Below are 23,468 nucleotides of genomic sequence, written 5' to 3'. Positions count from 1 at the left end.
GTATCCAGTGCCTTCAGCCATTTCTTGATATCATGTGGAGTGAATCAAATTGGCTGAAGACTGGCATCTATGATGCTAGGGACCTCCAAAGGAGGCTGAGATGGCACTTCTAGCTGAAGTTAGTTGCAAATGCTTCAGCCTTGCCTTTTACACTGATGTGCTAGGCTCCCATCATTGAGGATGGAGACATTTGTGGAGCCTGCTCCTGCAGTAAATAGTTTATTTTCCACCACCATCCATGACTGAATGTGGCAGGATTGCAGAGCTTAGATCTGATACATTCGTTGTGGAATCACTTAGCTGTGTCTATCTCTTGCTGCTTATGCTGTTTGTCACGCAAGTAACCCTGTGCTGTAGCTTTACCAGGCTGACGCACAACTACTGCATTTTTTATAATGCAATTCAGAAGGGCTAACAAAGCCATAAGTTTTATGTTTTAGTTAGTTGACGGGCAATATGATCGGCGCAGGCTTGGAGGTCCGAAGGGCCTGTTCCTGTGCTGTACTTTTCTTTGTTCTTTTCTTTGAATGGTATACCACATTTCCTTTTTTTTCTGTGTTGCAATCTCATGAGAGAGAGATCCAGCATTGTGCCAGCCACATTGGTTGTCTGGTTCTCTGACATCTGTTCAGAGGACAAATTGTTTTCACAACACAATCAGTTCACAATAAAATTACTTGCTGCACCTGAATTTTGACATTGAGCTCAGTCAACTGAAGCAAGAATCACACTTAATATATTTAACTTCATCATAGTTTATCAATATGGCAATCTAAACCAATTCAGACATCATTTTAATAAAACTTGCTTGACAAGATAAAATATCCTTTACAACTTCTTTAAGTCACAACAATAAGTGGATATGCGCTTATATTTTTAACATTAGCACTTTATACCAAGATCAGCAGTAACACTTAGTTATATTGTGCTTTGAACTTCAAAGCCACTCTATTGATTCTGCATGAAAATTAGTCAATTCCTAACATTTTCTGAGATGCAAACTGACCCAGCAATAAGTATTAAAGCTCAGATCTAGTATGAAGTTTGCATTAAAATAATCTCTTCACTATCTGTTAACTCAGTGGACTGTATTTAGCTTCACTGCTTCATCTAAGCTTTGAATTGCTGGAATTCAGCTTTTAATTTAAGAAAGACATTTAGAAGATCAAGTCTGCTAAAGCAAACATCAATAAAAGTTCAATTACATACCATTTAACACCACCTTGAAAACAATTGAATGGATGTTGTTTTACAGTAGACAGTCAAAACATTTTTATAATGCAATTCAGAAGGGCTAACAAAGCTATAAGAATGAAGCATATTAAAATATAAATGTTTTCGCTATGACATTTTGTCACATACACATTTTAATAAGTTGAAAGCATTGTAACAAGATGACTAATTTGAACATCTGATTATCTTTTGATGCAATGCCTTTAGGTTAGTGAATTGGTAATGTATGCAAACACAGTAAATGCACTATTAGCCTATTGTTGTGGTCATTTTATCCTTCAGCAGGTAATGAGGAAATTCCTCCCCACAAGGGACTCAGTGACTTATTCTGTGAATATCTAAGGCATACCGCCCGGGAAAGTCTACATTTAAATTCTTTTTTTTTTGCTAAATTACTGTTAGAGTGGTAAGGTTACTACAATTGGGCTTGGTGGCCACAGGAAGAGGAAAGAATAAATGACCAGGGTTTTATCTTTGATTGCTATTCTTCAGTCTTTGCTGGAAGTGCATGGTTCGATGTCATAGACAAACATGACATATGGATTATAGCCACTTTAGATATTGTTGTTTGTGGAAGCACAGGCCAGCAGGGAGTCACCATTTGGGGGAAATTTGGTCCTGGTTCTTGGTTTACCCTTATGAAAAGGTTACCAGAATTACTGATGGTTGGGCTTAATCAAATAAAATACCTTTCTTGTGCCTAAATCAGAATTTGAAAATGTGACTGGACTTGAAGCTGTCAAAGCCAAGACTTTAACTGTGTGCAAGTGGAGCAGAGAAAGAAATTATGGTGGTACAGAGCTAAAGTCAATCTTCAGCTGCCCTTATCTCTACTGATGTTTAAAATTGGACAGAGCTCTTCCCTGGACCCCACCCCCTCACCATGTTTCTGTGAATAAATACACTGAGTGTTGTGATGCTGAGCCATAAAGGCAGGGAATATCCTAGGTTTGATCTCTGGTATGATCATAATCTGCTGATTTCAGCTGCATGATTGCAGACATGCTAAAATTATCCTCAGCAATCTGGAGCTATGGAAAGAACATGTTCAGGTCAGGGCTCCTCGCCTGCAGTGTATTCACTTGTTTATTTTAATACTCAAGCAGTCAATGTAAAGACATTAGTGGCTGATGGCAACCATGATTTTTTTTTGCAGTTTCATGTATTATCTATGGAGCTTGTCTACATTTACACTGAGGGTGGGGGTTGTGGAGGACACCCTATTCAGAACATTCACAATAAATTAAACCAAAATTTAGGATTTTTAAAATTCCAAATGGATTAAATTCACAGTGTTTATAATCACATATATGAACTTTATTATCTGTTTACCCTTTGATTTATTTAGCTCTCACTTATGACTGCAACTATGATGTTTAAATATTGATTATTTATAAATAAGAACTGAAGTGAAAAGCAGATTGGAAAACTTCATGGCATAACTTCCAGGCAAGTTGAATTCAGATAATTTGCCAAGAGGAAAATGTAACTGAACCAGTTGGGAACATATGTTTTCCTTTTTAGTGGATTACGAAAAAAATACTGATTGTCATTTTCTTAAGCAAGTCACCTGTAGTTGAAGTGTATATGTAGTACTTATACTTATCCTGTACAATTACTTGTAAAAAATATAGCTTTAATGTAACATGTTTTTATGTTGTGAGCAAAGTGACAACAGCCAGACAGTTTGCACATTGCCTTACATATCACATTTTGCCAGTGAAGATATTAATAAGATCTCCATAGTTGCCCCTTATTTGAGTGTTTGATTTCAGTTCTGCTTTTAATATACAATAGCAAACCATTATTCCAATAGGAATACAACTCATTATCATGAATACAGAAATGTCAAAATAATTTTATCTGTTATTCTGTCTATGTACAGGTACATGTTTTAAACAATTAGAAACTTATCTCAAGGTGCATGAATGCAAAACATTGTTTGATTTCTCACCATTCATAGGCTGCCGGTTTCATGAAGGTTTTAACACATTTATTATTAATGAGTTAATGTCTCTGTTAAATTAGTAGATGGAGGAATTTCATGCAGACATGCCATGCATTTATTCCTAATATTATAGAGTTCACATAACAAATAGAGATTAACACTGATGTGTGAATCACTAGCTATACTGTGGTCATTCCTGCAGGCAATTCTTTTTGTGTGTTTGTATATAACCTATTACAGAGGGGGACTAGGTAAAGAGATGAAAATAGTCTGAAGATTGTGAGTGGGAGCCAGGAAATGAAGAATAGAATTAAGAGACGGCCAAGTGCAAAGAAAGGGTATAAAAAACAAATAAAGCAGCAGATTAAAAAATTAACAATATTAACTGGGAAATAAAGAGAATGCAAGAGATAGAATGAGAAATAAACTTAAGGCAATGTTGGAAAGGAAGCACAATGAGATCAGATATGCAGAAGAAAAGAAAGCAGATTAATGAATGAATAAGAGAATGTGGTGGGGGGACAGGGACAAAGTGGAAAAAATGAGTATACATTAAAGATCATTTGTAAAAAAGAGAGTGAGGGATAGAGAGGCAGATACACAGAGGAAAAACCCTCTGATCCTTGAAAACATTACAGAGTGCGATTAGACTATTGTTTCATGGATGATGGTATATACTCCTGCTGTTTTTGAGATGTTTCAAATTTGATCTTTTTATGATGTTGGTGTTCTTCAAAGGCCTCCAATAAAATATATATCCTGATATTTTTATGAGCATTTGCTTTAACAACCTTATAAAGTTGCTTAAAATGGGTTGATGGATTCATTTAAACTGGGATATGGAGAAAATATCATTGCCTTGAGCAGCTTTTATGATAATTACATTAAGAGATACCACAGTAAGTGAAACAACATCAACACACAATATATTGGAGACCACTGTCCAAACACAGGATGGAGGTTCTATAATAAAGCAAAATACTTTGGATGCTGGAGATCTGAAATAAAAACAGAAAATGCCAGAAAAACTCAGCAAATCTGGCAATATCTGTGGAAAGAGAGAAACGGAGTTAACATTGAGTCCAATTATAACTCCTCTTCAGAACTGCCTGATAGACGTTTTATAGTCTGTGATTTTTTCATTTATCTAATTTACCTTTTTGATAGTCTCTATTCTTATAACTATTTTATAGAAAGTCAGGGTAATAAATTATATTTTGATTGAGCAACTTTGAAACAAGCAAAGTTTAACTTGGAATTGGACAGTCAGCCATGGCTCAGATCCCCAATGTCCAAAAGTTTCATTGGCTCATAAGGATATTTTTGCCCTCTGTACTCGTCAACCTTCACACAAAAATCTATCTCATCCTGACTGCTGTTACAGGCAGCTTGGCTTTCCCCAGCTGTGGATTACTATAATTTCCATAGGAAATTTGCTTCTTACAAAGCAATGGTTAAAATGGCATGGAGTTGCCATCAGAAGTTTCCATTGGGTCAGACACTGTAGCATACCACTAGAGCTACTGGTGGCTTTAAATCTTCACATGAAAGATCTTTGTCTGCATCTTCTTTAATGCTAGCAGATTGGTTTTCATTCACTGATGTGCGTTTAGCAATAGTGGCCTTTATGAAGCTGGTGTTGTCCTTTCTTCGATAATTCTTTGTACTCTTAGACAGACTTTTGGTGCTTAAACCAACGGGTGAATTCTGACAGATCAGCAGTGCTTTAAAGCATCTATAGAACTAGACAGATTAAAATAAATGATCAGAACATCAAAGTAAACCTTCAGTACTTAGTAAAATTAGTATTTTAGTGGTGACAGAGACTATGAAATAACTCAAATTTGGCCATCATATAAAGCCTGTGGCACAAGCTAAAATGTTAGTAAATGCATAAATCAAACCTTTAGCACTTCCTATGTTACCTTTTACATGAAAAACAGTGACTTCTAAGCTAATGCTTGTTTGATTTTCCAAGCTTCTGTGTTTACTTTTCTTCCCACTGAGGTCTGCCCAAAGTGCAGAGAAAGAGACAGAGAGAGAGAGAGACAAAGAGTGAGACAGAGAGAGAGACAGAGAGAAAGAGACAGAGAGAGAGAGAGAGACAGAGAGAAAGACAGAGAGAGAGAGATCGAGGGAGAGAGTGACAGAGAGAGAGGGAGAGAGAGAGACAGAGAGAGAGTCACAGAAAGAGAAAGACCTCTGCTCCACTCTACTTGACTGATTGGCGGCAGCTTCAGCCACTGGACTGCATGCTGTGCTCTCAGCTCAGGTGCAGGCATTCTCCTAACCCACACTGCAAGGCTGCGCTGTTAGCTTGAACCATGATGGATACTGGTCCAACCCTTGATAAATACATTGCAAGGGGCTCTAAGCTCCTCCACTAGTGACTGTGCCATGGCCACCTTTCGCAAGGGGATTGTACAACTTGCCAAGTTGGCCAATTGTTCTGCTGTCTCCTAAAACATTAATTTACAGTTTGTGCCTCGGATGTAAAGTTCTGGAGCATTTGTGGCACTTTCTTGCTGTTGTGTAGCTTGAGTGGGCAGGAAAGCTTCAGAGGCCTGACTCCAATCATGTCAATGGAACTGCTGATGAACGGCCTCAGCTGCAGAAGAATGCTCACTTTTGACAAGCTTTTCCAAATGCATGGCCACTTCCCTCACACCACACTCCCCTACTGCATGTGTTTGTGTACTTACTTCAGTCTGTGCTACCTTGCACCCCCACCCCCCATGGCCTGACCTGCACTGGAGCCCTTGCCCCGGCACCGCAATGAAAGCCAGCCGGGAAAAAGTGACTTGCCTGTGCCCCCGTGCAAATGTGCAGCACCTTTTCCTTGATGTCCTATGTGCAAGGTTGTGTGCACTCACTTCTGAGTTCCTCTCGAAATTCAGGTCGCCAGGTGCGTGCCCTTTAAAGGTTATCATGAAGCACGCTGTTCTGAAGTCACGCTGACGTCGGCAGTAAATTTGATATGGGGGTGATGATTCTGGTGAGCAGGGCTTACAATGCGATGCTGAAGTATTGAAATTAGGTTCCTGGCATGCAGCGGTGGGATACGCGGCCCACCATTGGCAGGTTGAACAAACGATTGCACACCGATTTGACAACAGCTTAAAACGGTTTTTGGCCTTCTCACCATATCGTTCCCCCCCACCGCCACCAGCTCGCCATGACACCCTCCACCAACGGGACCGGACGATTCTGACCAGAGGTTGAAGTAATTTATGACTGAGTGTGATCACCAAAATCTGAGTAGATCGCTGAGGCAATTCGTAAGATCTGTCTCAGTTGTATCTGCCATTTACAGTGCAATTTATAGTTTTCTTCAGTCTAAAACCATGGAATCTTAAGGCTTCACTCTTTTGTAAATAAACGGGATTTTGTATTTCTTCATTTTAAAAAAAAAGTTACTGGTCTCTACTGAGACCATGGGAACATGTCATCATCAATGATGGTTTCAGCCCCACCACTGGCCATAGCTTCAGCCAGGGCCGCTCCACTGATGGCACAGATTCCTCTATTTGGGTTAAGCCTACGCAGCCATGCTTGTCCCCCACTGGTTAGGTACTGCAGCTGGTGGTTGTGCACCATCATATCATGCAAAAGAAAGAAAAATGATTGTGGTGCAATGTGATTTGGGTACTGTCACTGTCATGATTGAAAAGTGGGAAGCGTGTGGAAACTGCGAGGCATGCTTGCGAGCAGTGCTAAGCATGTGAGGGTGAAATGCAGCCATGAATGTTAGGTATGAGGCATGACTGTTAGAGAATTTAATTAGATGAGTGAAGGGCTGGGTGTTAATTAATCAGTTTGAGGCTACAGGTGCAGCTAGTAGGATGTGGCATTTGCAGATGAATTCATGAACCATGGATGCTTGTGCGAGCTCATTGAGCTTTTTGCAGCACTGCGTACAGGTAGTTAGGGCCAGACTCCTGACACCGACCATCACAGCTATCTGCTCCTATTGCTTTCATAAAGTATGGCTGAGGCTTCCTGGCCCCTTCTGAATTGATGACAGCTCTCCTCCCTCGACCTCATGCACCAAGGCCTCATGAGCAGCGTTGGAAGAGCTTGCAGCCCACTCTCTGCCATGTTATCTTGTGTCTTTTTTTTTGTCATTCCCATATCAAAAACACTTTTAGGAAAGACCTCCACCACCTGCTCCAGCCAAAATATTCTCCTCCTTAAGAGGTGCAGTCTAGCTTTAAGTAATGCAGCCTAGCTTGAACCCCTGCCTGCTTCTGATGATTCTTTCCCCTCTGTTCAGGAATGCAACCACTCGACAGCATGCTTAGCAATGACTGAATGCTGCAATCATTAAAATTGGCAGGCAGCACGAGGTGGCATGCTAGCAGAATTGGAAGCAATGGACGTGGGTTATACACTCGTCGCTATCCCCGCCACCCATTTTCGGGGGTTTTTAAATTTCGCAGCAATTGCTTTCAATCTTTAAATAAAGTTTAAAGACCCCTACAAGAATACTTATTGACCCTGGGAAGCAGATCCAGTGAAACAAGTTCTCACTGGAATCAGCCTAACAGTAAATCTTTTTTTGAAGTCCTTTATCAGGGAGAAAAGGTCAGAGTTGTGTGCTGCTCACAGCTGCTCTCCTATGCTAGATGTGTTTCAGAGTGACAGAGTGCCCGGGTTTGAGTGTTTTATTTGTATAAAATATGCACTTACTATCAAAATGCATGTCATTAACTACTGAACTGGCTGACAAGGCTGACATTAAAATTAAAGACTTGCAAAAGTTACCTGTCATCCACTCAAAAGATTAGACCTGAAAAAAATAGTTTTGACATGCTACAGCAGTCGTGCTGTTACCAAATTAGTCAAATATCATGTAAACCTTATTGAGGAATCATTTCTACAATCAGACATAATAATCCAGATTTTACAAAAAAAATAGTGGTTAGGCTAAGAGCCCTCCCCACTATTAAAGAGTAAATCATACAGCAACTTCCGGTAATTGCACAAGCACAGTTAAACACGGAAATCAGGAAATAACTGTCTGAGTTATCTTGCTTCTCCAGAGGTTCTGCTAAAACAGTATCTCACTGAGAGACTCGACATTGAAATGCATAGAACATGTGAAGTCCTCATAAATCTACCCTCGTATTCATCAATCTACCTGTTGCAGATGCATAACAGTATTGGACTGAATGACTACCGCATGGTTGTTATGGAGACAAAGTCCCATTTTCACTTTGAGGACACCCTCCATTGTGTTGCCTTAAGAGCAGATCTAGCAGCTCAAAACTGGAAATCCATGAAGTAGCAGCAGAAATGAACTCCGCCACAATTGGTAACTTCATGGCACAGCATATTCCCACTCTATATTATCATGAAGACAGAGGATGAATTCTGGTTCACTGAGGAGTATAGGAGAACATACTAGGAGTATTGCCATGACTACCTAAAAATGATAAAAGCAAAATACTGCAGATGTTGGAAATCTGAAATAAAAACAGAAAATGCTGGAAAAAACTCAGCAGGTATGGCAGCATCCATGGAGAGGGAAACAGAGTTAATGTTTTGAGTCCATAGGAGTCTTCGTCAGAGCCTAAAAATGAGGTGCCAACATGGTGAAGATACAACACAGGTCTACATGCATGCTAAACAATGGAAGCAGCATGCCATATAAACAGAGCAAAAAAATCAGAACAACTTTTCAGCCCTGCCACTTCTGCAAATGGTGCTGGACAATTAAACAACTTATGGGAGGAGAAGGCTCCATGAAAATTGCAGCCTTCGTGGAGTTGGAGTCCAGCAAACCAATGCAAAAGACAAAGGTGAAGTGTTTCCAACCTTCTTCAGGCAGGAGCGTCAAGTGGATGGTTCATCTTGGTCTCCTCCTGAGGATGCAGTATCACAAATGCCACTCTTTGATTGATTTGATTCACTCCCTGTGATATTAAGAAATGGCTGAGTGTATTGCATACAGCTGAGGTTATGAGCCTCAAAGAGACTTAGCTGTAGTGCTGAATGCTTGTGCTCCATAAGTAGCCATGTATCTAGCCAAGATGTTCCATGACAACTACAATACTGGCATCTATCCAACAAAGTGGTAATTGCCCAGATATGTCCTGTGCACAAAAAGCAGGACTCAATCCAACCAATTACCATCCCATCAGAATACTCAGCAAGGTGATGGAAGGTGTCATTGACAGTGCTAGTTAGCAGTACTAAGACATCAATAGCCTGCTCACTGATGCTCAGTTTGACAGGACCATTCACCTCCAGGCCTCATTTCAGCCTTGGTCAAAACATGAACAAAAGAGAGAAATTCAAGAGGTGAGGTGAGAGTGACAGCCCTTGACATCAAGGCAGACTGCACCAGCAGTTGCATCAAAGAAATCTAGCAAAATTGAAGTCAATGGAAATTGGAGAAAACTCTCCAATGGGTTCCTATTTAATGGAAAGGAAGACTTTTGTGGTTGTTGGATGCTCATCATCTCAGCTCCAGGGCATGGCTGGCGGAGTTACTCAGGGCAATGTCCTAGGCCAAACATCGTTAACTGCTTCATCAATGACCTTTGCTCCAACATACAGTCAGAAGTGGGGATGTCCACTGATGGTTGCAGATTGTTAAGTCCTACTCAAGTGCTGGGCAATGACAATCTCCAACAAGAGGATCTAATCATCACCACCTCTTTGACATTCAACAGCATTACCATCAAGGAATCACCCACTATCAACATTCTGGAGGTCATCCCTGACCAGCAACATAACTGGATCAGCCACATAAATGCTGTGACTGCATGAAGAGGACAAAGGCTGAGTATTCTGTGGAAAGTACCACATCTATTGATTCCCCAAAGCCTGTCCACCATCTGGAAGACACAAGTCAGGAGTGTGATGGATAATTGTGCACTTTGCAAAAACACTCGAAGTTTGGCCAGTTGCTTGTTTACATCCCATCCAAAACCTTAAACATTCATTCGCTTCACACCAAGCTCAATGACTACTTCGTGACATCCACAGGATTTACTGTGGTAGCACATCAAGACCTCTGCAAGCACCTTGCAAACCAGCAAACCATACTACATAGAAGAGCAAGGGCAGCAGTTGCATGGGAACACTGCCACCTGCGAGTTACCCTCCAAGTTACACACCATCCTGACTTGAAAATATGACACGCCATTCCTACAATGTCACTGGATCAAAATCCTGAACTTCCTCCCTAACGGGACTGTGGGATTACCTACACCACACAGATTACAGCAATTCAAGAAGGGGTGTCAGCATCAGCTTCTCAAGGGAAGTTAGGGGCGGGTAATAAATGCTGGCCTTCCAGCAATACCCACATCCCGTGATGGAATAAAAAAAGTTAATGTACTTACATGCCATTTACACACTAAATTCACCAGAAAATATTAGGGCGAGTCCATTCCAATGTAAGTAATATTTTTAATGGCATGATAACTCTTAATTACTTACCAAACAATCTCTCTGGTACAGACAATTAACTTTTACAAATGTGGAATCTCATTCTTTCAGCTTTTAATTAAAGTTAGTGATTTAATATTAAAAGAATTTTAAGTTGCTTTACTTTTTCTTTCTGACACTCTTCCTCTCTTAATCCCATCTTTCTTTCCCTCTCTTTATTTCAATTTATATACATGATCTTGCATTGATTTAAATATTCTAAATTATTCTGCTTCATGCTCTGCATAGCTTCCAAACAATTCTTCATTCTGATTTATTGAGGAAATTTACAGTTGTTTTCCCTCTTCACACTGGTCCCAGATCCTCTTCAGAAGGTGCTACACCCAAATGATTTCCAGTCACTGCATGTTCCTATGCAAAATCCCATATAAAATCTCTGGACAAGTGTAAGTGTAATGTATGGCTGGTGCAATTCATTCACTGATGACTACAAAACATTTGCCAATAAATAAACATTGCTTCCAAAAATTGATATTCCATTCAGCTAGCTGCTGAGACAAATGAGACATTCAAGATACACTTTACTGATTATCAATATTGAGAATGTTAAGATTAATAAAGGTCCAACATCTCCACCATTACTAAAAAAAAGTTTACTAAAATTATTTTATAACATATAGAAGACAAGCTCTGTCAGTTATAATTGCTTCATACTCAGGTACATCGCATGAGACATCATAGTATTTCTGAATACACATCATCAGCGTGACAGTTAATCTTTTCCCTTTGTCATATTCAAGCTCTTCGCAATGACAAATTCAATAATTTGAAGTGGAGAGAAATTTGTGCAAAATTATAGCCAGTTGTTATTGGGTTCAGATTAATGCATGAGGGAGAAAGAGCTAGGATTTATGTAGGGCCTTTCACAAACTCAGGATGTCCCTAAATGCTCACGGCAAATGAAGTATTTTTGAACTATAGTCACTATTGTATTGGAGAAGATGAGATGCAGTGAAGTTTCAAAAATACAAATGAGATAAATGACCATTTTATCTATTTTAGATGTTGTTTGATGGATAGCTGGTGGCCAAAACATCAGACAGTGCATCTGCTTTTGTTTGAGTGCTGTTGGGGGTTCATTCCCACTCCTGTGGGAGTGGCTGGGACCTTGATTTAATCTCTCCTTCCATATAGGATAGTTTTATGTCAGGACAAAGAATCCTAGTACAGGTCAAACATTGTTGATTTGCAGAGTGTTTCTTCCTGGCTGTGTTCCAACAATGTGCATTAATCATACACTCAAAATAATGCTGGACCAAAAATATTACTTACAATGACAGTAAGTGAGAACTCCATGTAATTCTCTATCCTCCCTGGAGGTGATGGCTTGTAGTACAGTTTGATTCTTTCCATACAGGCTTCCAGTACCTTTCTCAACTGGCTATACTTCACATACTGAAGACAGTGAGCAGACCTTATTGAGAAGACGCGGGTTTCTGCTGGGGAGCTGGTGAGAGCCCTGAGTCACCTCTTTTCGGGAAGGTCTACTTTATAAGGTGCCGAACAAGCATTTGAGAGGCCAAATGGGTGGGCCTTTCCCCAGAATCAAGTCTCCTGGGGTGGAAGTCCCAATCAAAGGCTGGCTGTTCTATTTACCAGCAGTGCCTCCAGGGAGGCGGTGGCTGCTGCTGGTACCCCATGAGGACTCGGATCATCACTGGATCCCAGGCTAGAGGTGAGTGATGACGGGGTGCTGGGAGTCACAGTGTGAGGGTCACGGGAGAAGGAGGTCGGCAGCGAGGTCAGGGGGTTGGCTCTCAGTGCCCCCTCCCCCCACCCCTTCCCATGCTGGGTCTCTCAATCAGGCATTGAGCACCTTGGAACAAGGGATCTCCACCTGGAAGCCTGCAAGTTTGCTTGTCATGCTCCCTGTCTGATGAGACCCTGCCCGCAACTGGGATAATACCAGCAGTGGTGGGATGAGACTGTTAAGTGGGTATCAACTGATCACTTAAGGGCTTCAATTGGCAACTGAGCGAGAAGGCCACCTCCAGGATTTGCCGCCACAGACTTAATCGCTATAGAGGCAGGAAGGCAGCGGGGTTGCCTTAAGGAGAATATTGCAGTGTTGGAGAGGGAGGGGATGTCCCAAAAAATCAAGGACAGAATTTATTTGATCAGAGTTAACATAGAAACATAGAAACTAGGAGCAGGAGTAGGCCATTCGGCCCTTCAAGCCTACTCCACCATTCAATATGATCATGGCTGATCCTCTATCTCAACGCCATATTCCTGCTTTCTCTCCATACCCCCTGATGCCCCAGTATCCAAAAAATGATCAATTTATTTCTTGAATATACTCAGTGACCCGACCTCCACAGCCTTCTGTGGTAGAGAATTCCACAGGTTGACCACCCTCTGAGTGAAGACCTTTTTCCTCATCTCAGTCCTAAACGGCCTGACCCATATTATGAGACTGTGGTCCCTGGTTCCAGACTCCTCAACCAGGGGAAACGTCCTCCCTACATCTAGTCTGTATAGCTCAGTTAGAATTTTATATGTTTCAATCAGATCCCCTCTCATTCTTCTAAACCCTAGTGAATACGGGCTCAGTCAAACCAATTTCTCCTCATACCACAGTCCTGCCATCCCCGGTATTAGCCTAGTGAACCTTCGCTGCACTCCCTGCCTGATTAAATGCACCCCCCTGCCACCAAACACACCATGGGGGAGGGCACAAGATTTCACCCAGTGTATGTCAGCAGATATTTATTATTCACTGATCCAGCCCAAACCTGATCCTGTTCAGGATTCATGTTCCAGTTCAAATCAATGAACAGTGATTGGGAGAGAGAATCCGGCCTTCTGCAGCTTAACTGCATTTTTTAAAAATGCTCTCTTCCTGGTCCATAAAACTTAAAAGAGATTGTTAACCCCAAGGTGCTATAAGAATGACCATTCATTCCAAATATATTGTTTGGCCTCTATCCACTGATTTTCATCTCATATATTAATTTCTATTTGATCCTGAGCTGAGCTTCCAATCTCATGTCCTGCCTGTCTCGAAGGAGTGTCCAATTTCACCTCCGCAACATCACCTGTCTTCACCCTTACCTCAGCTCATCTGCTGCTGAAGCCCTCAACCTTGGCTTTGTTATATCTAAATTCAACTATTCCAAGTCTCTCTTGGCCAGCCTTTCACCTTGCATGTTCCATAAATTTGAGAAAAAAAAACACTCGAATTTATTTTCACGACCACCGGACATCTCAAAGTTCTTTACAACCAATGAAATGCTTTTGAAGTGTTATCACTCTTGTAATGTAGGTGGTGTTGTAGTGGTAACGTCACTGGGCTAGTAATCCAGGGGCCCAGGTCTGGAGGACTCTTGATGTCACAGGGTCAAATCCCACCATGTCAGCTGGTGGAATTTGTATTTGATTAATTAATAAATCTGGAATTGCAAGCTAGTCTTAGTAATGGTGCAATCAACTGTCATTAAAAGAAAATCCCATCTATTCTCCGATGCCCCTTTAGGGAAGGAAATCTGCCATCATTAACTGATCTGGCCTACATGTAACTCCAGATGAACAGCGACGTGTTTGACTCCTAACTGCACCCTGAAATAGCTTAGCAAGCCACTCAGTTCCAGGGCAATTAGAGATTAGCAATAAATGCTGGACTTGCCAATGACACCCACATCCCATGAAAAGAATGAAGAAAAAGCTCATCCAAAATCCCATTGCCTGTATCCTATTCACACCAAATCCTGTTCAAACATCATCCTACCCAACATTTACTTCAACGTTTCAATTTTTAAAATTGTATGCTATTTCCAAAACCTCCATTGGCCTTGCCCTCCCAATTGCTATTTCTTCCTAAAGCCCTACAATCCTCTGAGATATCTGCACTCCTCCAATTCTGGCTACTTGCTCATCTCTGATTTTAATTACTCCATCATTTGTGGCCGTGCCTTCAGCTGCTTAGCCCCTAAGTTCTGGACTTCCCTCCCTATACCTCTTCACCTCACTATTTCTCCTCTAAGACAGCCCTTAAAAACTTGCCGCTTTGACCAAGCTTTCAGTCACCTGTCCCAATATATCCTTATCAGGCTCAATGTCAAATTGTGTTTGATAACATTCTTGTGAAGCACCATGGAACTACATTAAAGGTGCTAAAAAATCTGAGTTGTTGTTGTAGTCAGCTTCCCATAGAATCACATCTCAGAAATGCACCCGCACCCAAAAACAAAGACCTTTGATTGAATGTTTACTCACAACACTTTTCAGATTGATTATGACCGCGTTTTTACTGTGAGAACTGGCTAAAGAAAACTGAACCATGATAACTTAAACATGCAAATTATGATGTGAGTTTGGACAATAGCCAGTATAACACCTTTGTTCAAGAAGGGAGAGGAGGATAAGCTAAATATACATCATTAATGCTAATCATGGACAAACTCATGGGGGTAAAAGTTCAACTTTAACTCTTCAATTTTGCACTCATAAAATGAATGTTAGGCCCATGAAATTTGTGTGGTTTTCTGTCACACCTGCAAGTGGGAGGATGCCATATTGGGTTGGGGAATTTTTAGTCGTCCAAAGCCCTCGTCTGACATGCACATGAGGCTCTTTAAATATGCAAATTGGGGTCCTAGGACATTTATATTTAATGAACTTTAAATGAAACCTAATTTAATTAGAAGACAGGAGTATTTTGTGTAATTTTTATGTAACAACCATCATCTAATCAGCCCAAGAAAGTAAAAATCCTCGTGATTCAATCAGATACATTCCTGTTTCATTTGATGATTGATTTCCAGTTAATTCAGTTTCTGTAACTAATTAGCATTTCATAAGCCTCTTAACTGACAATGGATTTTGTCATTTATAAAAAAATACTCTGCAGTTGCGTTTTATCCAGGAACACTTGTTAATCCTTTTCAATTATTCATGACAATGAGATTCTGGATAAGCAGAAGGAGGGAAATATGGTGAGGATAGTGAGATAGTGCCAGAGATTTTTGTGCATCCACCTGAACAGACACATAGGGTTTCAGTTGAATGTCTGATCGGAAACACAGCAGATCTGATGATAATGCAGTTCTCCTTCAGCACTGCACTGAAGTGCCACGCTAGATTATGTAATCTAGTTGTGGAGGAAGACTTAGGGGGAAATTTTAGCCAATAAAACATTGGATTGAATCGAGTGGGCTATTAAAGTCTGAGAAATTTGAATCCTGACCCAAACCCACCTCCAATCCACCAATTTCCAGCTTTAACTGAGGCCAGAAGGTGGGCAGGCAGCCAATCCAAAGGCACTGTAACTTTAACTATGTTAATGAGAAAGCAAACCTCATTGTCATTCATAAAAACAAAAAACTGCAGATGCTGGAAATCCAAAACAAAAACAGAATTATCTGGAAAAACTCAGCAGGTCTGGCAGCATCAGCGGAGAAGAAAAGAATTGACGTTTCGAGTCCTCACGACTCTTTGACAGAACTGTCGAAGGGTCATCAGGACTCGAAACGTCAACTCTTTTCTTCTCCGCCGATGCTGCCAGACCTGCTGAGTTTTTCAAGGTAATTCTGTTTTTGTTTCTCATTGTCATTCAGGCTTTTGACTTTAACTGCTGTCGGCCAGGTTTCATGAGCACTAGGAAACCCAGCAGTTTTATTGAAGTGAGAACTTGGTGGCTTCAGGAGCTGAGTGCCATTTAACCACTGGATCCAGCTGCCTGCTTGAGGAGTTTCCATGATTGGGCTCCACATCCCCACATCCCAACAGCATTCCCACCAAAGCCTCCCAAACCACCACCAGGCCCCAATCTCCCAGTCTCCTGAAGCCTTCGATCCCACTCCAAGGCTTATGGTCATAATCCCACATCCCCGGGCCTTCAATTCCCCCCCTCCCCTCATAAGCTCCAATCCCAGTTTGCAATTTGTAATTTTCTCCCCACCCTCACACAGCTTGCAATTCACTTCCAAGGTCTCGAGTGCACCCCCCTCACTCCCGCCCCATAAGGCATCCAATACCCCTTCGTGATCAACGATTTACCTGCCCTACTTCCTTGCCAACTGACCTTCTCCAACAATCAAATGCTTCCGCCAGTTGACCCTCCTCCTTACCCTGCCGCTGATCGCCTCCTTGATCGACTCCCTCCTCTTCCCCCGATCACACCCCTCCTCTCTACCTCTGATTGACTACTCTCTCCCCACCAAACCTTACTCGATCAAACCTCTTCCACCAGTAGACCTGCTGATCACCACCCCTCCCACCCCACCCCTTGATTGACCCTAACTCCCCAGCCAGCCCCCTCCTCCTCCAGTCTCCGAGGGTTGAATCCCCACCGTCTGATTAAACCCCATCTCCTTTTTCTCCAAAAATATACTTTACTCATAAAATTTATTCAAGTACATAATATGACAGTTCAAAGTTGGCTTAATATAAAATGCACGTGATATCAGTTTCTTTCAGTACAGTATGTGGCACTCTGAGGTGCCTCACTTTACTTGCAATTAGTTTATAACTCCACACAAATTATGGATTACCATGACTTTCCAAACAACTTGTTCCCTGCAGATCAGATAAATTAAACTATCCTATTAAACCCAGTGTCAGAGGTGGGAATGCTGCTGCGTCAAATTGACAGGAAGGACATAAACAGAATGCAGACTTATTTTGCACCAAGTGTTCCTGCTTTCTTATTTACTAATAGTTGTTTCCATTTAGGTGCTGTTGGTGCCTGAGCCAGGAAGGATTAAATGAAGTTTATCTTCTATAAGTATTCCAGAGCTCATTAAGTCGGAACTCAGCTCAGAGTTAGGACTGTAATACTACAGGACAAACTCTCTGATCCATTTAAGCAATTCGAACAAAATTATCCACAGCATTTTTTGTTCAGTTAATTGGAGTCGGGACATGACTTTTGATGATTCATAACACTCAGAAAAGTAATGTAATTAAACAAGTCTTTCACAACCCGCTGGGCTTAATGTAATTGCAATAAAAACCAGTTAAGAATAAATTTTCCTGATTAAAACGGGGTTAATCTGATTACCAATTTGAATACACAATTCGGGATCTAGAATCCTGACTGCCACCTTAGAGAGCCATGCACATTTTGATGAGTTCCCCAGGCGACTGAATCGAAAGGCCCAGCAAAGATACATTTTAAATAATTTTTCTTGGGAGCAGAGGCCCTCACTGCTGTCCTTTCCTGGCTAATGGCCAGCGGGTTTTAATATTGGCCAGCATTAATCTGGAAAGTGCAATCAGGCGCAGAACTTTCTGCCTGTTGGGTGAGCGGTGCGGGAGCAGGCGCAGACCCGATCACCTCCCGCAATCAGGTCCATGCCGCCATTTTACGTGGGAGGGCCAATTAAGGCCCACCCAGTGTGAAACACGGCTCCCGAGGACAGAAGGAGTGGGCGGGCAGCGGTGGGACTGCAATAACTGCTGGGACCAATGGCGACCCGGCGGCCTGTTTTAAAAAGCTCCTGCAGCTTTCAAAGGCTGTGAAACACGGCTAGTGGAAGGGATTCCCCAGAGCGCTGCTGGTGAGCAGGCCAGGCAGGAGGCAAGGGCAGGGGGGCACTGTGCCCCTCGTTCTTCTGATGATTGCCTTGCTGCCCTCCTCACGTCTGAGTGCAGTTACTGCACTGAATCATTGACAGTATGTGTCCTTCACTGGCTGGGCCAACAGATATTGGCCATGACCAAGAAAGTAGATGAAGGAAAGGCTGTGGATGTTGTCTACATGGACTTTAGTAAGGCCTTTGGCAAGGTCCCACATGAGAGGTTAGTTCAGAAAGTTCAGACACTTGGTATCCATGGAGAGGTTGTAAACTGGATTCGAAATTGCCTGCGTGGGAGAAGACAGAGCGTGGTAGTGGATGATTGCTTCTCAGACTGGAGGTCTGTGACCAGTGATGTGCCTCAGGGATCTGTGCTGGGACCAATGTTGTTTGTTGTCTATATCAATGATTTGGATGATAATATAGTGAATTGGATCAGCAAGTTTGCTGATGACACTAAGATTGGAGATGTTGTGGACAGCGAGGAAGGCTTTCAAAGATTGCAGAGAGATCTGGATCAACTGGAAAAATGGGCCAGAAAATGGCGGATGGAATTTAATGTGGAAAAGTGTGAGGTGTTACATTTTGGAAGGTCAAACCAAGATAGGACATACACAGTAAATGGTAGGGCAGTGAGAAGTACGGAGGAACAAAGGGATCTGGGAGTTCAGATACATAGTTCCCTGAAAGTGGCGTCACAGGTAGACAAGGTTGTAAAGAAAGCTTTTGGCATACTGGCCATCATAAATCAAAGTATTGAGTATAGGAGTTGGGATGTTATGGTGAGGTTGTATAAGACATTGATGAGGCCAACTCTGGAGTATTGTCTGGCAGCATCGGCAGAGAAGAAAAGAGTTGACGTTTTGAGTCCTCGTGACCCTTCGACAGAACTGTTCTGTCGAAGGGTCATGAGGACTCGAAATGTCAATTCTTTTCTTCTCCGCCGATGCTGCTAGACCTGCTGAGTTTTTCCAGGTAATTCTGTTTTTGTTTTGGATTTCCAGAATCCGCAGTTTTTTTGTTTTTATCTCTGGAGTATTGTGTGCAGTTCTGGTCGCCTAAGTACAGGAAGGATATCAGTAAGATTGAAAGAGTGCAGAGAAGATTTACTAGGATGTTGCCAGGTCTTAAGGAATTGAGTTACAGGGAAAGATTAAACAGGTTAGGACTTTATTCCTTAGACCGTAGAAGAATGAGGGGAGATATGATAGAAGTTTACAAAGTTATGAGGGGTATTGACAGAGTAAATGCGAGTAGGCTCTTTCCACTCAGATTAGGAGAAATAAACACGAGAGGACATGGCTTTATTGTGAAAGGGGAAAGGTTTAGGGGGAACATTAGGGGGAACTTCTTCACTCAGAAAGTGGTGAGAGTGTGGAACGAGCTACCATCTGACATGGTAAATGCAGGCTCAAGTTTTAAGAATAAATTAGATAGATACATGGATGGGGAGGTCTGGAGGGTTATGGACTGGATGCAGGTCAATGGGACTAGTGGAATAATATTTTGGCGCAGAATAGAAGGGCCGAATGGCCTGTTTTCTGTGCTGTAGTGTTCTATGGTTCTATGCCGAGGTCACCGTGAGAGGTTGGTGAAGAGATGGGTTCTGCACCCGCAGCATGTGTTATACTGAGACCCACATGACTGGTTTGGGGGCAACCTGGAGGAGCTGCACCTAGACACAGTGCTGGAACTCCAGGACATGTCAAAGTCAGGGTGATGACATGCTAGGAGGGGAGTTTCAAGGTGGTGTTGGCACCAATTGATCTGCTGCCCTCTGCGCTCCACGTACTTGCGCTTCCTTGCAATGGAATGATATACTATGTGGTGCCAAATGTGATGTAGGCAGCATGTGTCCAAGGGAGAGGGTGTGGGGAACAGGCCTAGCATCTTTGTGTGAGTGCTCGGCAGCAGCGGGGTGAGGAGGCACTGGAGCCCTGCAATGTCCCACTCTGGTTGGGGTGAGCTGTCTGCAAAGAGAATCCAGGTACAAGTATCACTAATCACTCTTCTCTCCTTTTCAGGAGAAGAATGCACATAATGCCGCCAAGTGGGTGAGGACTGGTGGAGGGCCGGCCCAGTTGGCGATTCTCAGCCACTTTGAACAGGAGGTCCTAGATCTGAAGAGGCACCATGCGCCCAGGTCCACCAGTGTTGGTGAGGCTGGGGTGCCAAGGGCAGGTATGTTTGCCCAGCAGTGAGGTCACCATTGTTCTCCCAACAGCCTTGGCAGTGCTGAATGTTCAGTGATTGAAGTTTGCAACATGGCTTGACCATTGCTTATGGAAGGATGAGCAGATAATGATCCAGGGGACAGGGATGCACATTGACATTGTCTCCATGTTAACTGATCCAATGTCCTTGTTCTTCCTTTCAGCATCAGAGGAGCAGGGCTGGGAGAAGAAGCAGCAGGGGCCCCTCTCACAGCTGAGGGCCCTGAAGTCTTGGACTCACCAGCGACACATCATCTCTGCCAGACAGGCACCAGTGCAGATACTAGCACGTTGGTGGGAATTAAAGCATCGGCTAGTGTCCCGGGGCACAGCTGTGAGGGCACTTTACAGTTGCTGGAGGAGCAAGCAAAGACAGAGAGCACCCATGGCGGCAGCAGTCGGAGGACTACAGGGGACCAGGCACATGCTCAGTTGGTGGCTGATGATCTGCCTCTGGAGTCGTCCGTGACACAGCAAACACAGGAAATGCGGCCGGGTGTGCGGGAACATCTGGTGGAAATACATGAGGCTATGCTTGGCTTGATGTCCATGGTGGAGGAGTCTACGTGGACCATCGCTGATGCAATGAGCCTCATGTCCGAGCGCCATGCATCCTCCATGGAGAAAGTGGCGATTCTCATGGAAAGCCTCCTCCAGGAGACCAATCAGGGCTTCTTGGGGATGTGCTCTGACCAGCAAGCCCTCATATTGGCATTGACCTCAGCTGGTCAGTGCCAGTGTGGGAGATGGTCTGGGCACTAAGTTTCCCAGCCTGGTGCCCATCCATCCACGGTGAGCAGGGAGGTCCAAAGCAATCTCATGTTGGCGCAGCAGCTGCCTGTTGTCTTGGCGAGTTCCTCTGAGGGCGCTCCAGATGAGGGCGGCAGCTCATCTGCCACTCTGCCAGTGACCATTGTATCCGAAGAGGCTGCGATGACTGGGGAGATGCCAGCTGTGGAACGGACAGCTTCCTCCCAGGCGGGGCCAGCACAGGCTGCACGGGCCAGAGGACGGCCACCAAAGTCATCAAGGCCTACCGGACAGCAGAGTGAGCAGGCTGTCTCAGATGCCATGCCCAGCGAGGGGGCAGCACCAAGACGTAGCACCTGAAAACGTAAACATAAAGCACCTTAGGCACACCACAGGTTTATCACTGGTGCTTTTGTGTTGCCCCACAATGAGGTCTTTTTGAGTTGGTGTGATGTTTAACACCTTTGTCATTTTGTTTCCTTAAGCTCCTTTTGTTATAATATTAAATTCAGACATGTCATCATGGCTGAAGGTGCCTCTTTACTTCTGCAGGTGGATGGTTCCCAATAATGTTATGTGTGATTTGTGGGACATTCAGCTTTATTAACAAGGCCTTAGTTAATGTTCCTATTCAGGCAGATCTTGCACTCAGGTATTGAGTATAGAGCCTGCAGTCCAGGCTTGTCCTGGAGGTCCATATGTGGTGTGCCAGCTGAAGGTTTATTCAATTAAAGCCTCCTGCCTCCCTGGAGTATGCCCGGGTCAGTATCTACCCCCTCAGCATTCCCCTGAGGATGCTCATCCTTGGACTCACTGCTGGACTCATCACGTGCAGCTGCAGCCACTGCGTCAACACCTTCATCGTCCACAGCATTCTCCCTTTCCAATGCAAGATTGTGGAGAGCGCAGCATGAAACCACTATCAGTGACACACAATCTGGGGGGTACTGGAGTGCACCCCCTGAGAGGTCCAGTTATCAGAAGCACATTTTGAGAAGACCGATGGCTTTCTCCACCACAGCCCTTGTGGTGACGTGGCTCCTATTATATTGCTGCTGAGCTTCTGTTCTTGGATGGCAGAGAGACGTCATGAGCCACCTTCTGAGGGGATAGCCCTTGTCACCCAGCAGCCATTCATCAAGCTGGGCTGGAGCACTGAAGAGCCCCGGCCCCTGGGAGTGTCTGAGGATGTAGGCATCGTGGGAGCTGCCTGGGTACCTTGCACAGACTTGTAGAATCAGCATCCTGTGATCACACACTATCTGCATGTTCATGGAGTGGAAGCCCTTCCTGTTGACGAAGGCACCGGGCTCACCTGCTGGCACATTGATGGCCACATGTGTACAGTCTATAGCACCCTGGACATGAGGGAAGCCAGCAATGGCCGTGAAGCCTCTGGCTCGCTGTGTCTGGCTTACCTGGTCTCAATGGTAGTGGATGAAGTTCAATGTATGCCTGAACAGAGCATCTGTAATCTGCTTGACACAAGTGTGGACAGCTGATTGGGAGACACCGCAAAGATCAACCACTGACCCCTGGAAGGAGCCAGAGGCATAGAAGCTGAGGGCAGCTGTGACCTTTAGAACCACTGGCATGGGGTGTCCACCCACACAGTTCACAGAGAGCTCAGGCCCAATCATCTGACAGATATAGTTGACTGTCTCCCTTGAGAGATGGAGCATCCTTCAGCACTGCACCTCAGATATATTGTATACCTCCTGTATATCCTGGCAGCAGGATAGTGGCGTCTTCTGTGGCCCCTTCCACCTTGGACTACCTCTTGGCCCTGCGTCCCTTCTGCCTGCGCCTGTCCTCCCAAAGGTCACTCCCCTGGAGGCTGAATGTATGCTCCTGGCCTTCTCCCCCTTCTAGTCCTCCCTTCCTCCTCAGAGGAGGTGCCTCCAGTGGAGAGTTCAACTCCCATTCCTAGGCTAAGGGAAGGCTTCCTGAAACCTGCAGGCCCAAAAAAGATTCCTCACTGCAGAGTGCTGACCTGAAGATTATGAGTCCAGTCCAAGTGGCTGGTATGCATTTTGAAGTATTGCAGCTCACACAGGCAAGTATCAATAACTTTGAAAAATCAATATTGGACAGAACACACTCGTGACCTCACTGAGCCCTCTTATCCCGCCCGTGGATGAGGTTTATACAAATGTGTCATATTCACCTGCCCCTTGCACCCGTGCGCTGACCCGAAGATTGCATGGACGCCAAAAAATCGCCATCAACTGGCACCTCAAGGGCCTTAAGTGGCCTGTTAATTAATGGCGGGTGTGCATCGGATATCATCATGCGCCCGCCCAACCAAATATCGCGATGGCGCGCGGTGACATCGGGACGCTCGCCCGA

The 23,468-nt window shown here is 43.6% G+C and overlaps 1 protein-coding gene across 1 annotated transcript in view; it reads right to left on the bottom strand.

The window, feature by feature from the left end:
* Window positions 1-2,177: 2,177 nt before the first annotated feature.
* The window catches only part of LOC121287642 (parapinopsin-like), a 109,249-nt gene continuing 87,958 nt past the window's right edge, over window positions 2,178-23,468 (bottom strand). The window contains exons 5-6 of the mRNA XM_041205585.1: window positions 4,694-4,924; window positions 2,178-2,264 (exon numbers count right to left, since the gene is read on the bottom strand). Of these exons, the coding sequence (XP_041061519.1) occupies window positions 2,178-2,264; window positions 4,694-4,924 (318 nt within the window). The remainder of the gene's footprint in view (window positions 2,265-4,693; window positions 4,925-23,468) is intronic.

Source organism: Carcharodon carcharias, chromosome 2 (assembly GCF_017639515.1).
Source record: "Carcharodon carcharias isolate sCarCar2 chromosome 2, sCarCar2.pri, whole genome shotgun sequence".
In the NCBI taxonomy this organism is placed as follows: Eukaryota; Metazoa; Chordata; class Chondrichthyes; order Lamniformes; family Lamnidae; genus Carcharodon; species Carcharodon carcharias.
The sequence above is the reverse complement of the archived record's forward strand: the minus strand, read 5'-3'. Positions and strand labels throughout refer to the sequence as shown.